Raw genomic sequence first — 21,534 nt, 5'->3', positions numbered from 1 at the left:
TAATAAAAGTGCTGCTTTATAATGTACATCCTGTTCTGAAGTAAAATAGTGTTTCAATTAAAATAAACTATCAACTCTTTCAACAAGACAGAAGCAACAGCATGAAAAAATGTTTCTTCCAAACAGTGTTGGTAGACCTCAGAGTTTCCTAAACTTTATTTCTGAACATAGAAAGAAATCCAAATGCCGCTTACTTGGTGAACACGCACACACACTCCACACTTGAAGACACTCTACCTGGCTGGCACCGAGAGGCTCTGCCTCAGGCCGGGGCACTGCTGAGCCCTGACCAGCATGGCCGGGTCGATCTCCAACACGGCAATCTTCCCGCCAAAGAGGGAGGCCAGCAAGCACAGCGTCTGCAGGGACATAGTTTCAACATCGTCAGCGACACTGTCCAGTAAAAGAAGACTAAAAGAGCATCTGCACACATATCCTAACTTCTGCTTCATTCTCACAGCAGCAACATCGCCCCGCCACTCCTAAAACGTTTTCACACACAAAACCCCATTTACTCAGCCAGTCGTTACAGGATCACTCCAAAGAAAGGAGAAATTGGAGGCACAGATCAGCACGTCTCACAGACAGGGAAGGCCGCATCTCAGGACTGACCTTGCGATCTGCGGTGCGGTTCCTCAGGGCACACGATCCGGCCAGTGGGATGCTGAGGCTCTGGAAATCTTCAGTTCAGCAAAGACCAGGAAGAACATGATGGGGAGGGAGGGAGGGAGCACACACACACGGAGTCACTGTCCAGGCCCCGCCACACACATTGCAGGCTGGGCACCACATATTCACACATACAAGGCCCCAGGCCACACACACACCAGAGCACAGACCACACACACACCAGGCCCTGAGCCTCACACATGCCAGGCCCCACTCTGAGGCCGGGCCGTGACTCGGACTGGGACCTGCAGCTCAGCCTCCTGGAGAAGCCACACGTCCAGCACCAGATCAGAAAGGAAATGTGTCATGAGAGCTGTGACCATTTGGGGGAAGGAAAGGCTGAGTTTTCAAGGAGAAGCCATGCCTGGCTGAGCTGAGAAGGGGCAAGGATGGGCGTCTGAACGGAAGGGGGCGCATGAAGACAGATGGATCCCGCAGCCCCACAGAGGTCTGAGCATTCAGGGCTGGAAAGGAGGCACTGAGAGGAGCAGTGCCTGGGAGGCCACTGAGGAGGCCCTGCTGCAGCGGAGGAGAGGGACAGAATCCAGCCTGCTTTTCAGAAGTCGCCTGGGCTCCTGAGCAGAAAGGGTGCAGCTGGTGGCAGCCACAGAACCAGGAGAGGACAGGTGGGAACCACTGGGGTCAGGGGATGAGATGGGGGTCTTGGGGGAGGGGGATAAGGTGAGGGATGGAGGTGGGGGTGGAGGTGACTGTTCCTACATTTCTGGTGGGGGATGGGGGTAGAGGTGACTATTCCTACATTTCTGGGGGTGGCGGAAACTGGAGAAGGGAACCAGGGTTGGAGAGGGGAGTGCCTCGGCCAGGTTTATGCTGTACGAGCCTGGGGCTCCGGGAGGTTCTCTAGGAATGGTGGAGAATCCAGGGGTTTCCCAAGGGTGTTCCTGTGGGTGTACCACGCTGCTGAAGCCCGGGCAGCCGGGAGTGCCAAGCGAGGGCCTGGTGGATGGAGGGAAGGAGTGGCTCCAGGGCTGAGTGCCCAAGGGTCCAGGAAGGGCCCTCGTCCTTCAGTTACAGCAGCACAGAGGTCCTCACATCCCCAATGCTGAGTTGTGACTGAAGCATCTCATCCTCAGATTCACACGGCGATGCCTTCTCCACAAACATTTTCACCACCCCACATACCAGTCAAAGGAAAACATTACAGTTACGTGGCATTTACACCAAAGATCTTACCCCTGTAATATAAAGCAGCTTCCACTTCCAGGTTTGCCAGGTTAAATATGAATAAGCCCACCGAACTTCCAATCCACATGCATTGCGTGTTCTCAGAAGAAAGACTGATTTAAGGAAAAAAAGAAAAGAATAATTAGGTGTTCTCAGAAGAAAGATTGATTTAAGGAAAAAAAGAAAAGAATACACACTAATCTTATTCCTGAAGGCTGGGCCCCACACCCGCCCCCTCGCCTGGCTGTGAGCTCTCCGCAGGAGTGGGGAGCGTGGGCCGGGGCCGGTTCTTGCCAGTGAGAACCACATCTGTGCCAGGCTGGCATTTCAGCCTGTGGTGGGTCCCCTGGGCACCTGCTAATGTCTGTGAAGATGCTCACTCTGACCTCTGTGGTTTCTATTTTCTTCTAAGGTTTCAGAAAATGTTGGCGCCAGTGCCTGGGCCAAGGCCACTGCTCAGGTAGCCTCTGAGTGACTAGACTTGAAGGCCACGCAAGCTGCCCACCCCTGGGAATGAGGAACCAACTCCAGGAGGAAAGTAGCTGGCCCGAGGCGGCAGAGTTAATACCACTGCCAACGGGGTCTGTTAATGCACTGAGAAGCCACCTCCAGAGAGGCTGGACGTGGACTTGGTAGAGGCACCCAGCTGGAACCTGTTTTCCAGACCTCCCCCTCTCCAGCTCTGCCCCAGGCAGCGCCCTGGACACCTCCTGGGCATCCACCAGCACCAGTCCACGGTTCACCCAATGACTATCATCAACAGAATGCGTCGTGTGGCTCCGGGTTAGCTCTGAGGGATCCCTCTGCTCTAGGTAAGACAGGGAAGCCTCAAAGTGCCTCAGGTCCATGCACCTGCCGGGAGCACAGCATCCAGCCTCCACGCCCACCCTGCTTCCTCTCTGTGGTTTGGACCAAGCAGGGAATATTCTGCTCCAGGGGCTGCTCTGCACAGAGACACAGACAAGCAATGGCCAAGGCCATTCAAAGCAAGGTTGCCCCCTAATCTCAAGCATTTTGGAGAGGAGAGGTAAACGTAATTGTAATACATTCTTTAATCACAGTTAAACAGTACTTCCCTACGTTGCCAAATATGTATAATATTTCTACTGAGCACAGAAATAAATAAAATCTGTCTGAGGTTAACTTTAAATGTGTAAAGTACAGCACAGTGGTAGATGGGAAAGTCTAGGCCATTCCGATCACCACTTCCCCTTTCTAAAGAAAAAGTTGTATCACAGAGGCAAAGATCTGCCTAGACTTTGGTAATAAGCTTAAAAATCCTCTCCAATTCCTTTTATTAAAGATACTTACATATCATTGCCCAAATTTACCAACTTTAAGATTTAAAACATGCAATCCCAAGAATGAGGTTAGTAATAGTCAGAGACAAAAATAATTCGGTTTTATTTCAGTCATTCTTAGAAAATGAACTTAACATTCCTCTAAGGAATTTAAGAGTTTCCTTTATATGGCATAGGCCAAGTTTTTGATGCTTACCATCCACATGCAGAATTTGGGATGAGTGAGAGATCGCAGGGTGCAAGTCTCAGTATAGGAAATGTTACTTCAACCTGCTCTCCTTTTCCCAGAACACTTGTAGATGGAAGCTGGCTTTCTTCTAGGGAACAGAATCATTGACAATCTGAGAAGTGAACTTCAACGCATTCGTCAGGTTTAAAGGCTGAGGACTGCCACACAGAGACGCTGCAGTGAATGTGCACCGCGGAGTCACTCAGATCACGCATCGAGGAAAGCACCAGGGTAACACCCAGCATAACACCCAGCATGACGCGTGGGGATCACGTGTCGAGGAAAGCACGAGGGTAACACCCAGCACGACACATGTGCACCACGGAGACACTCGGATCACACGTCGAGGAAAGCACTAAGGTAACACCCAGCACGACGCGTGTGCACCGCGGAGTCACTCGGATCACGTGTCGAGGAAAGCACTAGGGTAACACCCAGCACGACACATGTGCACCGCGGAGTCACTCGGATCACACGTCGAGGAAAGCACTAAGGTAACACCCAGCACGACACATGTGCACCGCGGAGTCACTCGGATCACGTGTCGAGGAAAGCACTAAGGTAACACCCAGCACGACGTGTGTGCGCCGTGGAGTCACTCGGATCACACGTCGAGGAAAGCACTAAGGTAACACCCAGCACGACACGTGTGCACCACGGAGTCACTCGGATCACATGTCGAGGAAAGCACTAGGGTAACACCCAGCACGACGCGTGTGAACCACGGAGACACTCGGATCACGTGTCAAGAAAAGCACTAAGGTAACACCCAGCACGAGGCGTGTGCACCGCGGAGTCACTCGGATCACGTGTCGAGGAAAGCACTAGGGTAACACCCGGCACGGCACGTGTGCACCGCAGAGTCACTCGGATCACGCGTCGAGGAAAGCACTAAGGTAACACCCAGCATGACGTGTGTGCACCGCGGAGTCACTCGGATCACGCGTCGAGGAAAGCACTAAGGTAACACCCAGCACGACGCGTGTGCACCGTGGAGTCACTCGGATCACGTGTCGAGGAAAGCACTAGGGTAACACCCAGCACGAGGTGTGTACACCGCGGAGTCACTCGGATCACGTGTCGAGGAAAGCACTAGGGTAACACCCAGCACGACGTGTGGGGATCACGTGTCGAGGAAAGCACGAGGGTAACACCCAGCAGCATGCTGCCTGGGAGCGATGCGACTTCAAGTACAGAACCAGAGTAAGGGAGTGGGAAAGAGGAGATGATTAACTGAAAGAATTTAACTTCATATTTGCTAAAACTAAGCTTAAGATTTGCTTCAGTAGTAGATAATTATTTATCAAATAAATAACAAAAATGAAGGTTTAAAACGTTAGGAAAAAATTGATGTACTGGATAAAGGTAATTTCAGACCTAATATGAAAAAAATAGCTTAAAGTCATCTACAAAAAAACACAACCTAAAAGAAAGAATGAGTAACCAGAGTGAGGAAGAGTGTGTAGGCTGTGAGCACAGGGATGACTACTGCAATACGAAATGTCGGCTGCACACACCAATGAAAGAGGTGGCCCCTGGACTGAAAAGGAAAATCAACGTTTTCTTCCAGGAGAGGGTCAGCTCCTTTGTGACAGTACAGGAGATAAAAAGCACACAGAAGTGAGCTGTGGTCAACAGGAAGCAACTCTGGACAGCAGGAGATGAGGTGAGGACGAGGGTGCGGGGTGGGTGCAGGTGGCATCTGAGATTCACAGGCCAGGTGGGGACGTGGAGGGTGCTGGGCAGGTGCAGGTGGCATCTGGGTCATGCAGTGTACTTTTCTGATCAGCATGACCTTCCCTCCTTGGTCGCCCACTGCAGGAAAGCAACCCACAGCCGCGCAGCTGCTGCCACGGGGCCTCTGCTCTTCTGTTCACCAAAGCCCCTCACCCTTGTCCCCACACACACCAGGTGCCTCCGTCTGCTGATGGCCCACCCCTCACATGACCTGCAGGGCCTCGGTGGTTTTCTGAAGTTGCGGCCGTCGGCTTCTCCTACACTGGCACCTCTCTCTCCCCTCTGTGTGACCTAGGGCCCTCGACACGGCGCCTGGTGAAAAGACTGGGCCAAGTGGGAGGCCTGAGGGAAGGTCTGAGCAACCCACCTGGCTGACTGCACAGCCCAGACTTAAGCCTTCTCGTGGAGAAAGTCTCTGTCTTCTTCCTTAGGTCAACCCGTGCCACACGACGATAGTGGTGTCCATCCATCAAACTGAAGATCCAAAGCTACAAAAGCAAAGAACATGCAGACACAGCGCTGCAGCAAAGGTCCTTACGCAGAAGCAGCAACACCAGAGGAGGAGCAGAGAGGACAGACACGTCACAGGAAATTCCCTCCACAGCCTGCAGAGGCTCCCAGCACAGCTCTCTCCTGCCCTCAACATCCACCCTGGAGGCCCTCCTTATAGCCCACGCCCACGGTGTCAGAGCACTTTCGCACGGCTGGCACATCAGCTCAGAGTACACAGGCAGGATCCTATTGTGCAGGCCTCCCCAAGATGCTCCTCCGGGACCCCCGGGCGCCAGGCTCTCTGCACACACCCTACAGCTCCTCCGGGACCCCCGGGCGCCAGGCTCTCTGCACACACCCTACAGCTCCTCCGGGACCCCCGGGCGCCAGGCTCTCTGCACATACCCCACAGCTTCACAGCCAAGAGCACGTCCCACATGCCCTGGGTGAGAAGACAAGGGCAACAGTGGTTAACTTTGTCAAAAGGAAAAAAAAAAAATTTAAGTCTTCATATGAAATGAACTTAAAATGCTCACCTAAAAAAATGTTTTGAAAAAGACCAATATCTTCAGGTTTTTCAACAGTGTGTAAAGCTGACAGGAAAGAGGAGCACAAGGAGCACTGGGGATGCCACCAGAGGAGCCATCCAGGGAGCCTCTCCAGGGCGCAGGCAGTGTGCGTGGGATGTCTGCTCACAGCCCTCTTCTCATCAGGTTTTAAAGGTCCCGTGAGTGGCCCTCACTTTAGCGGCACTCCAGAACCATGTATGGAGCTCTGGGACGTGCAGAGCCAGCTCCTCCACAGACCAGGGGGCCCAGGGCCATACTGAACCCGCAGTGATGCTGAGACCCACAGAAGGTCACATTCTCAGCACTGAGGTGGACAGGTTTTTTTCAAATCACAGGAAAATACAAAGCAGCATGAAGACAAAGAGCCCTGTGTACATGCTCACGTACAGGAATGTGTGGGAACTGGAACTTCACTCTGGCTGTCTCACCTGGCCGTCAGCACACCCAGTGACCAGCTGCCTGCTTTCTGCATCAATGAACAAGCTGAGAAGAGGATATGCTGGTGAAAGCAACATTGGAAAATTTAGCTTTATAAGTGCCTGGTACCAGGTAAGCCGAGAACGATCAGTTTTAGTTATCTCTCTACACATAATATTTACTTACAGTATTTCTGTTAGTCAAGTTTGAACTATTCCAAAATAATTTCTTCATCAAAAAGCAAAAATTGCACGTGAATACAAATGTTGAAAACCCCATGAGCACAAGGAAGGCTGGGGATGTCACCCCAAAAGGACGCCTGGGGAGTCCGCCTCAGATGGGTCCCAAGGAATCCCATCCCGCCTGCCCGACAGAAGGCCTGGTGGGCTTAAACCACGGCCCAGCTCTGGCTGCTTTATAGCCTAGAGGGAGGGCAGCACTGGTGTTCAATCAACATTGCACCTGGGGCAGAACGATTCCTGAGTTACCCGGAAATAATAAAATTACAGACTTAGTGATGAAAATAGCAATCAAATGGATGCCTTGTTTTCTTGGAAAAAAAAAAATTGTTGCCTAGGATGTCGTTTCATCGAAAATTTACTCTAAACTGTCAATACTTTAGGAGAATTAGATAAATGAATATTGAAAAATGCTACACATCCTAATCAAACTATGAACGAAATCAAAGATCAAGTGTATCACTGTTCTTGGCAACCAAATAGTAATTCTGTATAATTAATTTCAGAAAAAAGATTCCAACGTACTTCCAAGAAATGCACTTCACCCTGAAAGAAAGCAATGTTTTCAAGTCATTACAGCACCACAGTCTACACGTGGATACACTAACCTCAGAAAGAATGTTAAATCTTTGAGAAGATATAACGATAACTCTACCAGGTCACCAAAGTATACGTATATGCTTTAAGTGGCATTTTCATGTCACTTATCCCACGAAAGAATGCTCTCCTTTTAATTCCCTAACTCTCTTCTTCCGGAAAGACAGAACATGCAAAAGAGGAGCAAAGCGAATGCAGGAAACCAGTGCCCTGAGGCGCCAGGAGGACAAGCACAGGGGCTGCACGGGAGAGGTGCGGGGGCGTCACAGGCCGCTCCTTGTGCCATGCTCCACGGACACCTGCACCATCAATGCTGCGTCTGTGTGGCCGTGTGCCAGCTTCATTTGCCAACAAAAAGCCATCTGAGGGAAGAACGCAAGGACCCCGGCATTCACGAGCTGCACACGTGCTCAGTACCTGACCACGAGGCCGAGGCCGGGGTGTGGTGCACGCCCACGCACATGCTGGATGGGCGGGGCAGTCCTGGCCCTAAACACCGCTGGTTCTGGGACTTGTTTCTACAGAGAGCAGAGGGCTCGCCTTCCATGGGGGCTCAGGCATTTTATCTGACAGCAAACGTGCTTCACTCTTCCAAAACAAAAAGGCCCAGACTCCACGCATACATTTAATTTTAAGTGAAAAACGTCAAGGACATTCACTGTTAAGTGAATCCTCTCCCTGTGTGGACGAGAGTGAAGGGCTGTAAGTCTGAGATTGCCTCATTCAGATCCACTTGAATGTCATGGCTCCATCTTATGCCCTGAGACGTGCTCTAGAAACAGTGGGTTACACACAGCCTATTTACAGGAAACATGAGAGTTTTAAATTTACCTGATAACACAGATGAACTGTATATTAATGATCCCGTACAATGGTCCCAGACCTTTGGGCAAACAGAGGGTTCTTTAGAAGAGGTAACAATGTTGCCATTTTTGCAACAGGTTAAGCTAACAGTACTATCCAGTATCAGATTAGTCAACATAAATGATTATCTAAAACAGAAAACAATAAAACGAGCACAAAAATAATAACAATGTAGAAACACAATAAAAGATGTCAGAATCAAAAAGAAAAAATTAACGTCACTTCCATAAATAAACCCCTGGTGGATTTGAAGAATTGGAAACAAACACGAAACAAGGTTAAAAACAGTTCCCAGGTATTAGTCAACGCTGCCAAAATAGGAGAACCAAGCGGGAAACTGTACCGGTCTACACCCTGTCAGGTGCACACTCGCGGGTGAGGTCTACACCCTGTCAGGTGCACACTCGCGGGTCAGGTCTACACCCTGTCAGGTGCACACTCGCGGGTCAGGTCTACACCCTGTCAGGTGCACACTCGCGGGTCAGGGCTACACTATCAGGTGCACACTGGTGTCAGCTGGATAAAAACTGAATTCGCATTTCATTTTCTTCCAGATCCTCATTTCATGCCTACTGAGCCCTCCACCCTGGAACTGGCTCTTCTGCTCTGGGCCTGGGAAATGCCGTGGAGAAGAATTTGTGCTTGGGCTCTCCCAGGCCCTGGATGCAGTTGTGGGAAATCCAGGGCCGCAGAGCCGTCCTGTCAGGAATCCAAGCCCAGTCAGCGACCCTGGCAAAACGTCCGGCTTGGTGTTTCCATGGATATCAGGACAGCGGTAGCCTTGCGGAAGTGGGGTAGAAACATCACTCAGGCGGCAGTGGCCGCGAAGCCACCGCACAGCTCCGCTCTCACCACAGGTCTTTCCATAGCGCATGCCACGTGGGCACGCAGTCCATCGTCTATCCCTCACCTTAAAGCCTCTGTCCTCGGACACCGAGATGAGGGTGCCTGCTTGCCAGGGACAGAACTCCACCGCAGTCACTGGGCCCAGGTGGCCCTGCAGCTCGGCCTGGACAGCCTGCGTCTGAGAGAAATGTGTGCAGGAAGGTCAGTGATGGAACTTTGTGGTGGTTATTAACATCAGGATGTTCTATGTATGTCACAGAAAATAGCTGTTACAAAATAAAGCCCGTATTATTCCTCTTTTCAAGTTGGAACTCTCTGTATATAAACCAAGGGTGAAAAGTCAGATGTCTGAGCTAAGAGGAAAGCTCAGGCCACAGGCACAGTCTCAGCAGTGTTAAAAGATGACACTAACCAGAGCTGACCCTGAGCGAATTAGGAAGCTGGCGTCCCCTCAGGAATCCTGTCTCCCCACTGGCTGCCCCATGCATCCGCCCTGAGGCTCCCTGCCTGTGACTCAGAACCCACTGCTCTGTGTTCCCAATCCCTCAGCATCTGTTCTCCACCCGGGACTTCCTACAACAAGACAAGATGGCACAGCAGTAGGTGCTCATGAGTTATCCTTTCCTCCTGAAGTCCCTAAAACCTCCCACAGCCAAGAGAGCACCCCAGAAGTCAGCGTCTCAAGCTGGAGACGCACAGGGCTTCGTGTTTATATGGAAATCAGGCTTGAACAGCATGACTGAGGAATGGAGTAGTCAGAGCCTCGGGGATTCCTAAGGGTCACAGTCATCGCCCTGAGAGTATCCCCAGGGGATTCCAGGCACAAGTGCTGGGGTACTGTTCTTGAATTTTACAGCACTCCATTTAAATAAGACAAATATCCCTTAGCATACATGCAGAAAAAATAAACATGTATATATGGTGACTTAACTTACAAATAGACATTTAACTCTGGAAGACCTTCTTTAGTAATATAACATATGGTCATCAGCAAATACAACTTAGAATACTGAGTATATTATGCCAGTTACCATCAGATTGTTAAAAATAAAAGGCAAGACTATAACCTGTGTAGGAATAGGGAGTTATGAGACTGAGTGTTATGAAATACACATTTCCATTTTCTCCAATTTCTATAAAATAAAGCTAGTCCACTGTCTATGATATGAATAACATTATAGCCTGAAAAATATTTAAGTTATTTCTTCTTGACATTTTATGTTGATTAAAAAGTGCCTTTTACCAGAAAGTGCTCAGTACTCATTTGAAGTCTTTCAAATCAAATAGCATAAACTGTTGACTTGCTGAGTATGCTGTTAAAAGAATGTGAGCTCTTCATGGACTCATGTGACAGCCATTCCCCACGTCTGAAAGTCATTCTCCCCAAGTGAAGCGTCTTTCAATTGACACGCCTGCTGCTAAGGAAGCCTGGGGAGCATCCCATGGGCTGCACACGCATCTGTAGCAGGCACCTGCTTACTCACCTGCTATGTGCCCGATTCAGGGGTGTGGCTCCAACCTGACCCCAGGCTCACTGTTCTCTCCATCTGGGACCCAGTATCTTCCTTCAAACACTAACAGTTTTACGCTTCTTCCTAATCCACTTTGGTTTTCCTTTTCCTGACACAACAATGTTAAATCTTTGCACGTTAATGGTAGTTTTGTCATAAATGGTGGGGTGGCCTAATGTTAATCTATCTATCACAGGATGTTTACAACAAAACATGAAATACTTACAACTTGGCCGGGCGCGGTGGCTCAAGCCTGCAATCCCAGCACTTTGGGAGGCCGAGACGGGTGGATCACAAGGTCAGGAGATCGAGACCATCCTGGCTAACACGGTGAAACCCCATCTCTACTAAAAAAATACAAAAAACTCGCCAGGCGAGGTGGCGGGCACCTGTAGTCCCAGCTACTCGGGAGGCTGAGGCAGGAGGATGGCGTGAACCCAGGAGGCGGAGCTTGCAGTGAGCCGAGATCCGGCCACTGCACTCCAGCCTGGGCGACAGAGCGAGACTCCGTCTCAAAAAAAAAAAAAGACATACTTACAACTGAAAAACCAACATATCCAGAAAGCTTTCACAGACAGACTAGGTAAAGCCCTTTACCTAACTCCTAGATACTTCCCATCATCTATCTCTCTGTGGCTTAACTCATGATGTAAACTTTTAAAATTTATGAGCCTTAATTTCATAATTAGTCCAAAAATAGTCCGAAGACATAAATGTCTTCTCTCCCAAAATGCCTATTACACATGAGGCCCATAAGAACCAATTACTATTCCATGGCTATCATCCTCCCTCGCCTACGTTTATTAAGTGGCTATCACAGGAAAAGCTACGCAGGCAAACAGCTTTGTTGGCCATGTTGACTTGGCAAATCAAAGCCACAAAAACGACCCCAGGCCTGTGGTCATCTCCAAAATCAGGCTTGGGCAGAGCAACAATTCAGAGGAACCGAGTCTTCCTTCGTGTTCCCTTAGATTCCCACTTCCTGATTGCTAACACTGCTTTCAACATTGCAATGGGGCAGCTGACTGTTCCAGTCACACCCGAGGTTGAAATCACACAGGCAGGAAGAGGTGACACGTTTCCTTAAACTAACCCTGGTGATGAAATGGCTGCGAAAGTCTGATTCTTGATGAAAAGAACATTTTGATAAAAGATATAAACAAAAGCGCTATGCTAGGAAGGATGCCTACAATCAGGGAATATCTGAGAAATAAAAGTTTTGTAGAACATGTTTCTCTAAAGTCATGCCTGATACCCATATTCCATAGGGAGTTTTAATATTTATATAAATATTACTATCTGACACCAGTGGTTTTCCAACTGCAACATAAAGATATGATTTTATAAAAGTAAACTAAATTTAAGATACAGGTTTTAAAAAAAAAGGAGTACAGAAAAAAAGAAAAGACAGCTGGGCAAGGTCCTAGAACCTGGGAGGCCCCATCAGCTAAACCCTTCCGTGAAATGAAATTCACGTGTGAATTTCAATCTTACCTCAATATCCAGTGTGAATACTTTGTTTCCAGCACATACGGCAACAACATGATCATCCGGGCTCAACTGTAAACACAGCACCTTTCCCAAAAGCGAGCCCACGACAGTCCCTCGAGGGACCAGCCCTAGAGTGAGTTTCACCGTTAGTGCCAGTTCACCAAATGCATTCAGCATTACATTAATCCGAGAAAAATACTGAGAATGTAACCCCCTATTCTAAAATTACTGAGAGAATGCCAATGAGCCTTTGATGTGATTTTGATTCTCTAAGAACATAAAAAATACCGGATATAGAGAAGTCTTCTGAAAACCTGGGGAATGCAGCACTTCCCTGCAGAGAATCCCTCAACATCAAAACAGGAAGACGCCCTTCCCCTGGAGGCTGCGGTACCCGCGCAGTGAGGGTCACACACATCAAACTGCGTGTTTCGATGCTTCTCACCCACATCCAACCCCACGTCCACCCTCATGTCCAGGTTCAGCTAACATCAGTTGGAAGGAAGGGAGTAGAAGCCTATCCAACCGAGGCCTCCAGGGACTAAGCAATGGCAGGACACCCACAAGCAGCCAGGAGGTTCCCACGACCCGGACAACAAGTGCAGCAGCTGCAGCCTGATGCATAGTCCGTCATGCAAATCCACAAAGGTGAAGGAAAAAATGGCGGGCAAGGTCATCTGGTCCTAGTGTGCACCACGGACCTATCACCAGCAAAATGCAGATATACTCCACCCAGAGCCTGGCAGAGACACATGTGCACATGTCCCACAGCCACCAAGTCTACAGAGAAACATGTGCTCATGTCCCACAGCCACCCAGAGCCTAGAGAGACACATATGTTCATGTCACACAGCCACCCAGTCTAGAAAGAGATACGTGCTCATGTCCCTACATAGAATACATAGGTTTATAGTCTCTTTGCATTTATGTTTTAACGTAATCCTCTAACTTCTCTATATAATTCCGTAAAACTCAAATTCCTTAATGTGGTCCCTACCTAACTTTTCAACTTTCTCAGATGAGACTCTCCTAACATCAGCACGCTCCAAGCACAGAGGCAGGTTCTCACTCTTCCCAGGGCCTTGGCACATTTGGGTCCATCTGCCAAAAGCACAGTCGCCTATCCCATCCCTTCTCACCCTCAGCCCACATGCCCCTCCCTGAGATCCTGTATCTCAAAGTACCCCCATGTATGTGCGTGCTGCCCTGGCCTCATCTGCCTTCTCCACTGCACACTCACAATTCATAACCACTCGGTCGCTGGCTTACACAGGGTCTCTCTCAAACTCTGAGCTGTGACTTCCACAGGATTTGGGATCAAGCCCTTCCTATTCACTACTGGTCTCCAGCCTGAAATATTACAGGTGCTCAAGAAACCTTGCTGTGCAAGAAAAGAATATTTCAACTTTCCTACATGTTTTCAGGTTGATACAAAATTGACAGTTCTTAAAATAAAAAGGGACATAAGATCAAAACCAATGAGCCTGTAAGATCAGCATAACACGCAGCAAAGGTCAGTGAGTCTGAATGGCCTGGTGCCCTTCCCATATAAAGCACCCTGCTTGCATGCCTGGTTTCAAGGTAAAGGGAATACAAAATTATCCCAAATCCCCGAGGGATTGGTGCTACCCAAGAGAAACACCCTTGGGTGGTACCAAGTATACTGAAGGATGAGTTATTCCTTTTGTAGGTTTTTAAAAACAAGTTTTAGATTTTCATTTACCTTGAAGTACTTTCTCTCTACATTCATCCAGGTTCCACATTATAACGTAATCCAGCGATGCTGAGCAGATTAGAAGTGGGTTCACTTTATTTCCAAAAGCTATAGCAGTAATTGGCTGATGGTGTCCTTGTAAGATTAGAAGCTGAGAAAATTAACAAAAATAAAACACAGATTACAGACAATATTTAAAAATAAGAGTATAACAACATAACCTCAAACCTAAGAAATTAAAAGATTGAGTTTTTCAAATACATTCATTTTACATATTCATTGTTAATTCATTTGTTAAAATCTCTGCTATGTACTACTAAATTATTCTTTCAACCATTTCACTGCTATTCACTGTGACGCACACTAATAAAAAGATACCGGTTACCTCGTTCTTCCATTTCTTTATAACTTGTTAGTTAACCAAATATAGAATATGTCTCCACTACATGCCAGAAGAGGTAACAGCTGAGCTGAAAACTGAAGAATAAGGAGAGGAATGAGGGGTTGACAAAAGGAGGGGAGCAATGAGGTCCCAGGGAAAACAAGGCATGGGGTAAGAAACTGCTGAGACAAGGAAAGGAGTGAGAAGAGGCTGGAGAAAGGTGAGGCCCAGGTGTGGGGACCTTGGCAGCTACACAAGGAGTGTTGATAGCACTCTAGGAAATTAAAATCCAGCAAAAAAATGCACAATCAGAATAATAAAGTGACTAGATTTGTTTTCCAGGAACAAAACATTCCTAAAAGTATGGAGCAGACGAGTGTTGGGGGTGCACTGGGCCGGAGAGACAGATGGGAATGCATGAAAACACTCAAGGGAAATCCAGTAGAGACCTGGACTAAGATAGTGACAATGGAGATGGAGAGAAGATGATGACTGAAGATTCCGTGACCAATGGATATGGAGGGATGGAGGGAAAAACAAAAGCAAAGGGATAGGGTTTGCGGTTAAAATCCTGGGTGAATGATGCCTCAAGAACAAAATACAAAGGGAAAATGGGATGGGACTAGGGTAAATCATGGTCCATTTGGTCCATAGTAAGTTGAGATGCTTATAAGGTGATGTTAAATAGACAACGGGCAGCTTGATATGAGAGATATCACTGGAGAATTCCACTTCTAGTAAAGGCAGGATACATCACCTCATCAGTACCAACCCTACTGATGAGAATTACAAGAAAAACTGGACAAAATTAAATATATATATATACACACACACACACACATATACACACACAGAGACACACATTTTGAAGGCATCAGAAAGCAACCAAGTCATGAAGAATTATGATAACAAGATTACAGGGAAGAAAAAAAATGAGGGAAGTGACCCCAGCATCTGGGGTCACTTGTCCCATAAAGATATCTACTATAAAGAGAGTCTTCTGACAATTCCCCCAAGGCAGTTGAGGAGCTGAGATTCAAGGGGCTAAGGGCACAAAAACGGTATAATCAAATGAGTCATCTTCAGGGACACAAACAGAACTATCATATTGGGAGATGGGCAAAGATTTCTGTCACCTTACAAAGTAATTTTGAGAGACAGCTGACTGCCTTAATGTTGAGAACTCTATATTTCTTCCTGTAAAGAAATATGAATGGATTTTAGTAAATGTCTGCCTAGAATACAATCTACTAAGGTGAGAGGGATGGGCATGCTGCTAAACCCCCTCGGCTTAGAATGGGAACCCCAAAAAAGACAAAATCCAAGGAGTAAAGATAACTGTCAATAAAACAACCTTCATAAGAACTGACACCCAGCTATGAATTGTCTTAATACCTGACTAGTTCAGGGTAATCCAGGACTGCCAGTGCCCTAAACATGACCAGTGACCAGAAGCTAACATAAATTTGATCTGGAAAAATGTAAGATAATCCAGAGTATCAAATCAGCTATACTTTTTTTTCATATATAAAGTCCAGCAACCTAAAAAATAACCAGGGATTCAAGGAGACAAGACCATTTAGTCAAAAACAAAGAAAAATAAGGAATAGAGAAATGCAATGCCTACAAGTCATCCAGATAGACTTGAAACCAAACTAAAACTGATCCAAATGTTAGAATTACTAGACAAGAACATTCAAACCATTATTAAAAGTTTTTCCATACATTCAAAAGTTGAGGCATAGAAGATATTTAAAAGTCCCAAACCTAATTTCTGGAGATGAAAACTAGAATTAGATACCATTTCAAAAAACATTTAGTAGGATTAACCACATATTAGACGTTGCTGAGGAAAAGACTGGTAAATTTAAAGATAAAGCAATAGAAAATATATACAAATGAAAGAGAGAAAAAATACATTAATAAACATGAAAGAGAATCAGTGAGCTGTGGGAAACTTCACATGATCTGACATACAAGTAAACAGAGTCCACAACGTTTGGGATGAGGGGAATATTTGAAGAAATAATGGCTGAAAATTTTCCAAATTTGATGAAAACTATACACCTATAGAACCTCAATGATAAAGTTTGGATGTCCCCTCCAAATCCCATGTTGAGATGTAATACCCAGTGTTGGAGGTAGGGCCTACAGGGAGGTGTATGGGTCATGGGGGCAGATCCCTCATGGCATGGTGCCATCCTCATCGTGGTGAGTTCTCACAAGATCTGGTCATTTCAAAGTGTGTGGTACCTCCCCCCACCCCTTGCTCCTGTTTTTGCCATATGCCATGCCTGTTTCCTTGGCCTTCCGCCATGATTGTAAGGTTCCCGAGGCCCTCACCAGAAGCCAAGCATTTGTTGGTGCCATGCTTGTGTCAACAAAAGAATCAAACTCTGTAAAATATTTAAGAGATTTATTTTGAGCCAAATATGAGTGACTATGGCACATGACACAACCCTCAGGAGGTCCTGAGAATATGTGCCCAGCGTGGTTGGGGTACAGCTTGGTTTTATGTATTTTAGGGAGGCATGAGACAGCAATCAAATACACTTAAGAAATACATTGGTTTCATTAAATACACTTAAGAAATACATTGGTTTCATTCAGAAAGGCGGGACAACTCAAAAGCTGGGGCTTCCAGGCTATAGGTAAATTTAAACATTTTCTAGTTGACGATTGGTTGAGTTTATCTAAAGATCTGAGATCAATAGAAAGGAATGTTCAGGTTAAGATAAAGGATTGTGGAGACCATGTTTTATTGTGCAGAGGAAGCTCACTGCAGACTTCAGAGAGAGCAGGCTGTAAAATTTTTCTTATCGGACTTAAAAGGGTACCCGGCTCTTACTTGATTATCTCCTGGATCTGGGAAGGAATGAAGGAAAACAAAGGGGAAAGGGGATTCTCTAGAGAATATGGATTTTTCCCACAAGAGACTTTGCAGGGCAATTTCAAGGTATGGCAAGGAAATACATTTTGGGGTTGAATATTTTTTCCTTATCTCATAATGTTATGCCAGAGTCAGACAGAAAAGTCAGTCATGATATATAGGGTCAAATAAAACCCATCTAATGATAATTTGTGGCTTGTAGGGCATGACTCCCTAGGCCCCTTAGGTAGGAATTTGGGCAAGATGAAAAATCAGAGTTTAGTCCTCACTTGTACAGCCCGCAGAGCCATGAGTCAATTAAATCTCTTTTCTTTATAAATTACCCAGTCTCAGGTATTTTGTTATAACTAAACTCTGACTTTTTTCTTCTCCTGCCCAAATTCCTATCCAAGGGGCTTAAGGATTCACATCCTAAAAACCATAAAGTCTCCTCTGAGAGGTTTTGTTTAACCCTATATAACGTGGCTTACTTTCCAACCTAACTCTGGTATAACATCACATGATAGATAAAGAAGGGAATTAAAATATGTTAACTCCAATTATGTTTCTTTACTATATCTTGACATAGGCCTGCGAAGCTGTCTCTTACGGGGAAAATCTACATTCTGCAGAAGATTCCCTTCCCTCTGTAGGCCACTAAGACTCTGGCATTTTTTAAAAGTCTAATAGATATTTACAATCTATTCTCTCGGAAGCCTGCCACCTGGAGGCTTCTTATGTATAGTGGGGACCTTGGTCTCCACGATCCCTTATCTTAACCCAGACATTCCTTCTATTGAGTCTAGGTCTTCAGACAATAACTTAACACTTTCAACCAATTGCAATTTAGAAAATTATTGAATCCACCTATGCCCTGGAAGCCCCCACTTTGAATTGTCCCACCTTTTGGGACCTAAGCAATGTATATATTACATGTATTGATTGATGTCTTATGTCTCCCTAAATTGTAAAAATGCAAGCTGCAGCCTGACCATTAGGCACATGTTCTCAGGACCTCAAGACTGTGCCTCGGGCCACTGATCACTCGTATTTGACTCAGAATAAATCTCTTCAAATATTTTACAGACTTTGACTCTTTCATTGACATAGCAATTCATGAACGGCCTAATACAGAAAATTGGTACCAAGAAGTGAGGCATTGCTATAAAGATACCTAAAAATGTGGAAGTGGCTTTGGACCTGAGTAACCAGCAGAAGTTGGAAGAGTTTGGAGGGCTCAGAAGAAGACAAGAAGATGAGGGAAAGTTTGGAACTTCTTAGAGACTGGTTAAATGGCTGTGACCAAAAACAGTGATAGTGATAAGGACAGTGAAGTCTAGGCTGAGGAAGTCTCAGATGGAAATGAACTTACTGGGAACTGGAGCAAAGCTCACTCTTGTTATGCCACAGCAAAGAGCGTGGCTGCATTCTGTTCATGCCCTAAGGCTCTGTGGAAGCTTAAACTTGAGAGTGATGGCCTAGGGTACCTGAAGGAAGACATTTCTAATCAGCAAAGCATTTAAGATGTCTCCTGGCTGCTTCTAACAACCTACAACCATATATGGGAGCAAAGAAATGTCATAAAGCTGGAATTCATATTTAAAAGGAAAGCAGAGCATAAAAGTTCAGAAAATTTGCAGCCCAGCCATGTGGCAAAAATAAACAGTGTTTTTGGTGAGAGGAATTCAAGCAGGCTGTGGAACAACCATTTACTTAAGATATTTGCCTAACTAAAAAGAGAACCAAAGGCTGATAGCCAAGGCAACGGGAAAAAGGTCTCCAAAACATTCCAGATATCTCGAAGGCAGTCCCTCCCATTATAGGCCCTGAAGCCTAGGAGGAAAGAATGGTTTTGGAGGTCAGGGCCTGCTGCCCCACACAGCCTCAGGACACTGCTCCCCTCTCCAGCTCTGGCCTCAGCTCAGAGGACCCCAGATACAGCTTGGGCTGCTGTTTCAGAGGGTGCAAGCCACAGGCCTTGGTGGTTTCTATGTGGTATTAAGCCTGCGGGTACACAGTGTACAAGAGTAAAGGAGGCTCAGCAGCCTCCAGCTAGGTTTCAGAGGATTTGTGAGAATGCCTGGGTGCCAAGGCAGAAGCCTGCTGCAGGAGTGGAGCCTTCACAGCGAGCTTCTACTAGGGCAGTGCCAAGGGGAAATGTGGAGTTGGAGCACCCGCCAGAGTTCCCACTGAGGCACTGCCTACTAGAGCTATGAGAAGAAGGGCACCATCATCCAGATCCCATAATGGCAGATATTCCAGCAGCTTGCACCTGCTCCTAGCAAAGCTGCAGGCACTCAATAACCAGTGAAAGCAGCCACAAGGGCTGAACCTTGCAAAGTCACAGGGACAGAGCTGCCCCAGGCCTTGGAAGCTACCCCTTGCACCAGTGTGCCCTGGATGTGGGACACAGAGTCAATGGAGATCATTTTGGAGCTTTATAATTTAATGACTGTCCTGCTTGGTTTCAGACTTGCACGGGGCCTACACAGCCCCTCTCTTTTGGCCAATTTCTTCCTTTGGAAATGGGAATGTTTACCCAATGCCTACAATCCCTTTGTATCTTGGGAGTAAATAACTTGTTTTTTATTTTACAGGCTCATAGGTGGAAGGAACTTGCCTTGTCTCAGATGAAACTTTGGACTTAGGACCTGGGACTTTTGAGTTGATGCTGGAACAAGTTAAGGCTGAGGACTAAGCTCTGATTTTTTTTTTTTATCTTGCCCAAATTCTTTTCTAAGGGGTCTAGGGAGTCAGGCCCTACAAACCATAAATTCTCATAAGATCAGTTTTATTTGACCCTTTATATTGTGGCTTACTTTCCAATCTGACTCTGGCATAACAAGGAAGAAAATCAAAATGTTTTACCTCAAAATATATTTCCTTGCCATACCTTGAAATTGCCCCGCAAAGTCTCTTGTGAGAAAAATCCATATCCTATAGAGAAACCCCTTCCCCCTTTGTTTTCCTTCTTTCCTTTCCAGATCCAAGAGATAATCAACTAAGAGCCAGGCACCCTTTTAAGACCAAGAAGAAATGATTTACAACCTGCTGTCTCTGAAGTCTGCTGTCTGAGAGCTGACTCTGCACAGTAAAACTTGGTCTCCACAATCCTTTACCTTAACCTGAACATTCCTTTCTATCGATCTCAGATCTTTAGACAAACTCAACCAATTTTCAACCAGAAAATGTTTAAATTTACCTATAGCCTGGAAGCCCCCGCTTTGAGTTGTCCTGCCTTTCTGAATGAAACCAATGTATTTCTTAAGTCTATTTGATTGATGTCTCATGTCTCCCTGAAATATATAAAATGAAGCTGTGCCCCGACCACCTTGGGCACATGTTCTCAGGACCTCCTGAGGGCTGTGTCAGGGGCCATGGTCACTCATATTTGGCTCAAAATAAATCTCTTAAAATATTTTACAGAGTTTGACTCTTTTATCGACAAGACTTTGGGGGACTGTTGGAAAGACATGATTGTATTTTGCAATGTGAGAAGGACATGAGATTTAGGGGAACAGGGGTGGAATTATATAGTTTGCATGTCCCCTACAAATCCCATGTGGAGATGTAATCCCCGGTGTTGGAGGTGGGGCCTGATGGGAGGTTTTTGGGTCATGCCGGCTCATCCCTCATGGCTTAACGCTGTCCTCACCACAGTGAGTGAGTTCTCATGAAATCTGGTCATTTAAAAGCGTATGGCACCTCCTCCTGACCACTTGTTCCTGTTTTCACCCTGTGAAGTACCTGCTCCCCCTTCGCCTACTGCCATGACTGTTAGGTTCCTGCGGTCCTAATTAAAAGCAAAGCAGATGTTGGTGCCACGCTTGTACAGTCTGCAGAACCATGAGCCAATTAAATCTCTTTTCTTTATAAATTACCCAGTCTCAGTTATTTCTTTATAGCAATGCAAAAATGGCCTAATACATACAAAAATAAGAAATATGAAGAAAAATACACCAAAACATAGGATGAACAAATTGTTCAAAATTGGTAATATAGAAAGTTTTAAAGGCAGCCAGACAAAAATAACCCACTGTATACATGGGAACAAACATAAAGATAATAATAGAATCCTCACTGAAATGATAGAAGAGCAACATATTAAAAACCTGAAGAAAAATCTGTCAAACTAGAATTCTCTACTCAATATAAATGCCTTTCAAAAACAAGGCAAAATAAAAACACTTTTAAACACACAAAGGCTGAAATAATTTATCACCATACTTGCACTGAAACATATGTTAAATAAAATACTTCAGGCAGAAGGAAAATGCTACCAGACGGAAACATGCATATACACAAAGGAATGAAGAGCACCAAAAATATAATTACGTGGGTAGATGTGTAAGATATTTTTCTTTCTTAAATTTAAGAGCCTTAAAATTAAAAAAGAAAAGGCCGAGCGCAGTGGATCACGCC

General features: G+C 46.1%; 1 protein-coding gene across 19 annotated transcripts in view; it reads right to left on the bottom strand.

The window, feature by feature from the left end:
* LOC105487638 (WD repeat domain 27) overlaps positions 1–21,534 on the bottom strand; it is a 304,221-nt gene that overhangs the window by 264,698 nt on the left and 17,989 nt on the right. For 17 of the 19 annotated variants that reach the window (XR_011623219.1, XR_011623220.1, XR_011623221.1 and 14 more), the window contains 10 exons: positions 13,871–14,012; positions 12,151–12,275; positions 9,210–9,323; positions 8,267–8,318; positions 6,611–6,681; positions 5,489–5,609; positions 3,352–3,472; positions 1,864–1,967; positions 613–680; positions 238–359 (listed from right to left, as the gene is read on the bottom strand). Coding sequence is in view for 9 of the 19 variants with exons in the window: in XM_071096160.1 (XP_070952261.1) it covers positions 238–359; positions 613–680; positions 1,864–1,967; positions 3,352–3,472; positions 5,489–5,609; positions 6,611–6,681; positions 8,267–8,318; positions 9,210–9,323; positions 12,151–12,275; positions 13,871–14,012 (1,040 nt within the window). In the remaining 10 variants the exon portion in view is untranslated. Of the gene's footprint in view, positions 1–237; positions 360–612; positions 681–1,863; positions 1,968–3,351; positions 3,473–5,488; positions 5,610–6,610; positions 6,682–8,266; positions 8,319–9,209; positions 9,324–12,150; positions 12,276–13,870; positions 14,013–18,484; positions 18,704–21,534 lie in introns of those variants that run through there. The other 2 variants (XR_011623223.1, XR_011623218.1) reach the window with 2 other exon arrangements.

Source organism: Macaca nemestrina, chromosome 5 (assembly GCF_043159975.1).
Source record: "Macaca nemestrina isolate mMacNem1 chromosome 5, mMacNem.hap1, whole genome shotgun sequence".
NCBI classification, from domain to species: domain Eukaryota; kingdom Metazoa; phylum Chordata; class Mammalia; order Primates; family Cercopithecidae; genus Macaca; species Macaca nemestrina.
This window is presented reverse-complemented; position numbering and strand designations above follow the sequence as displayed.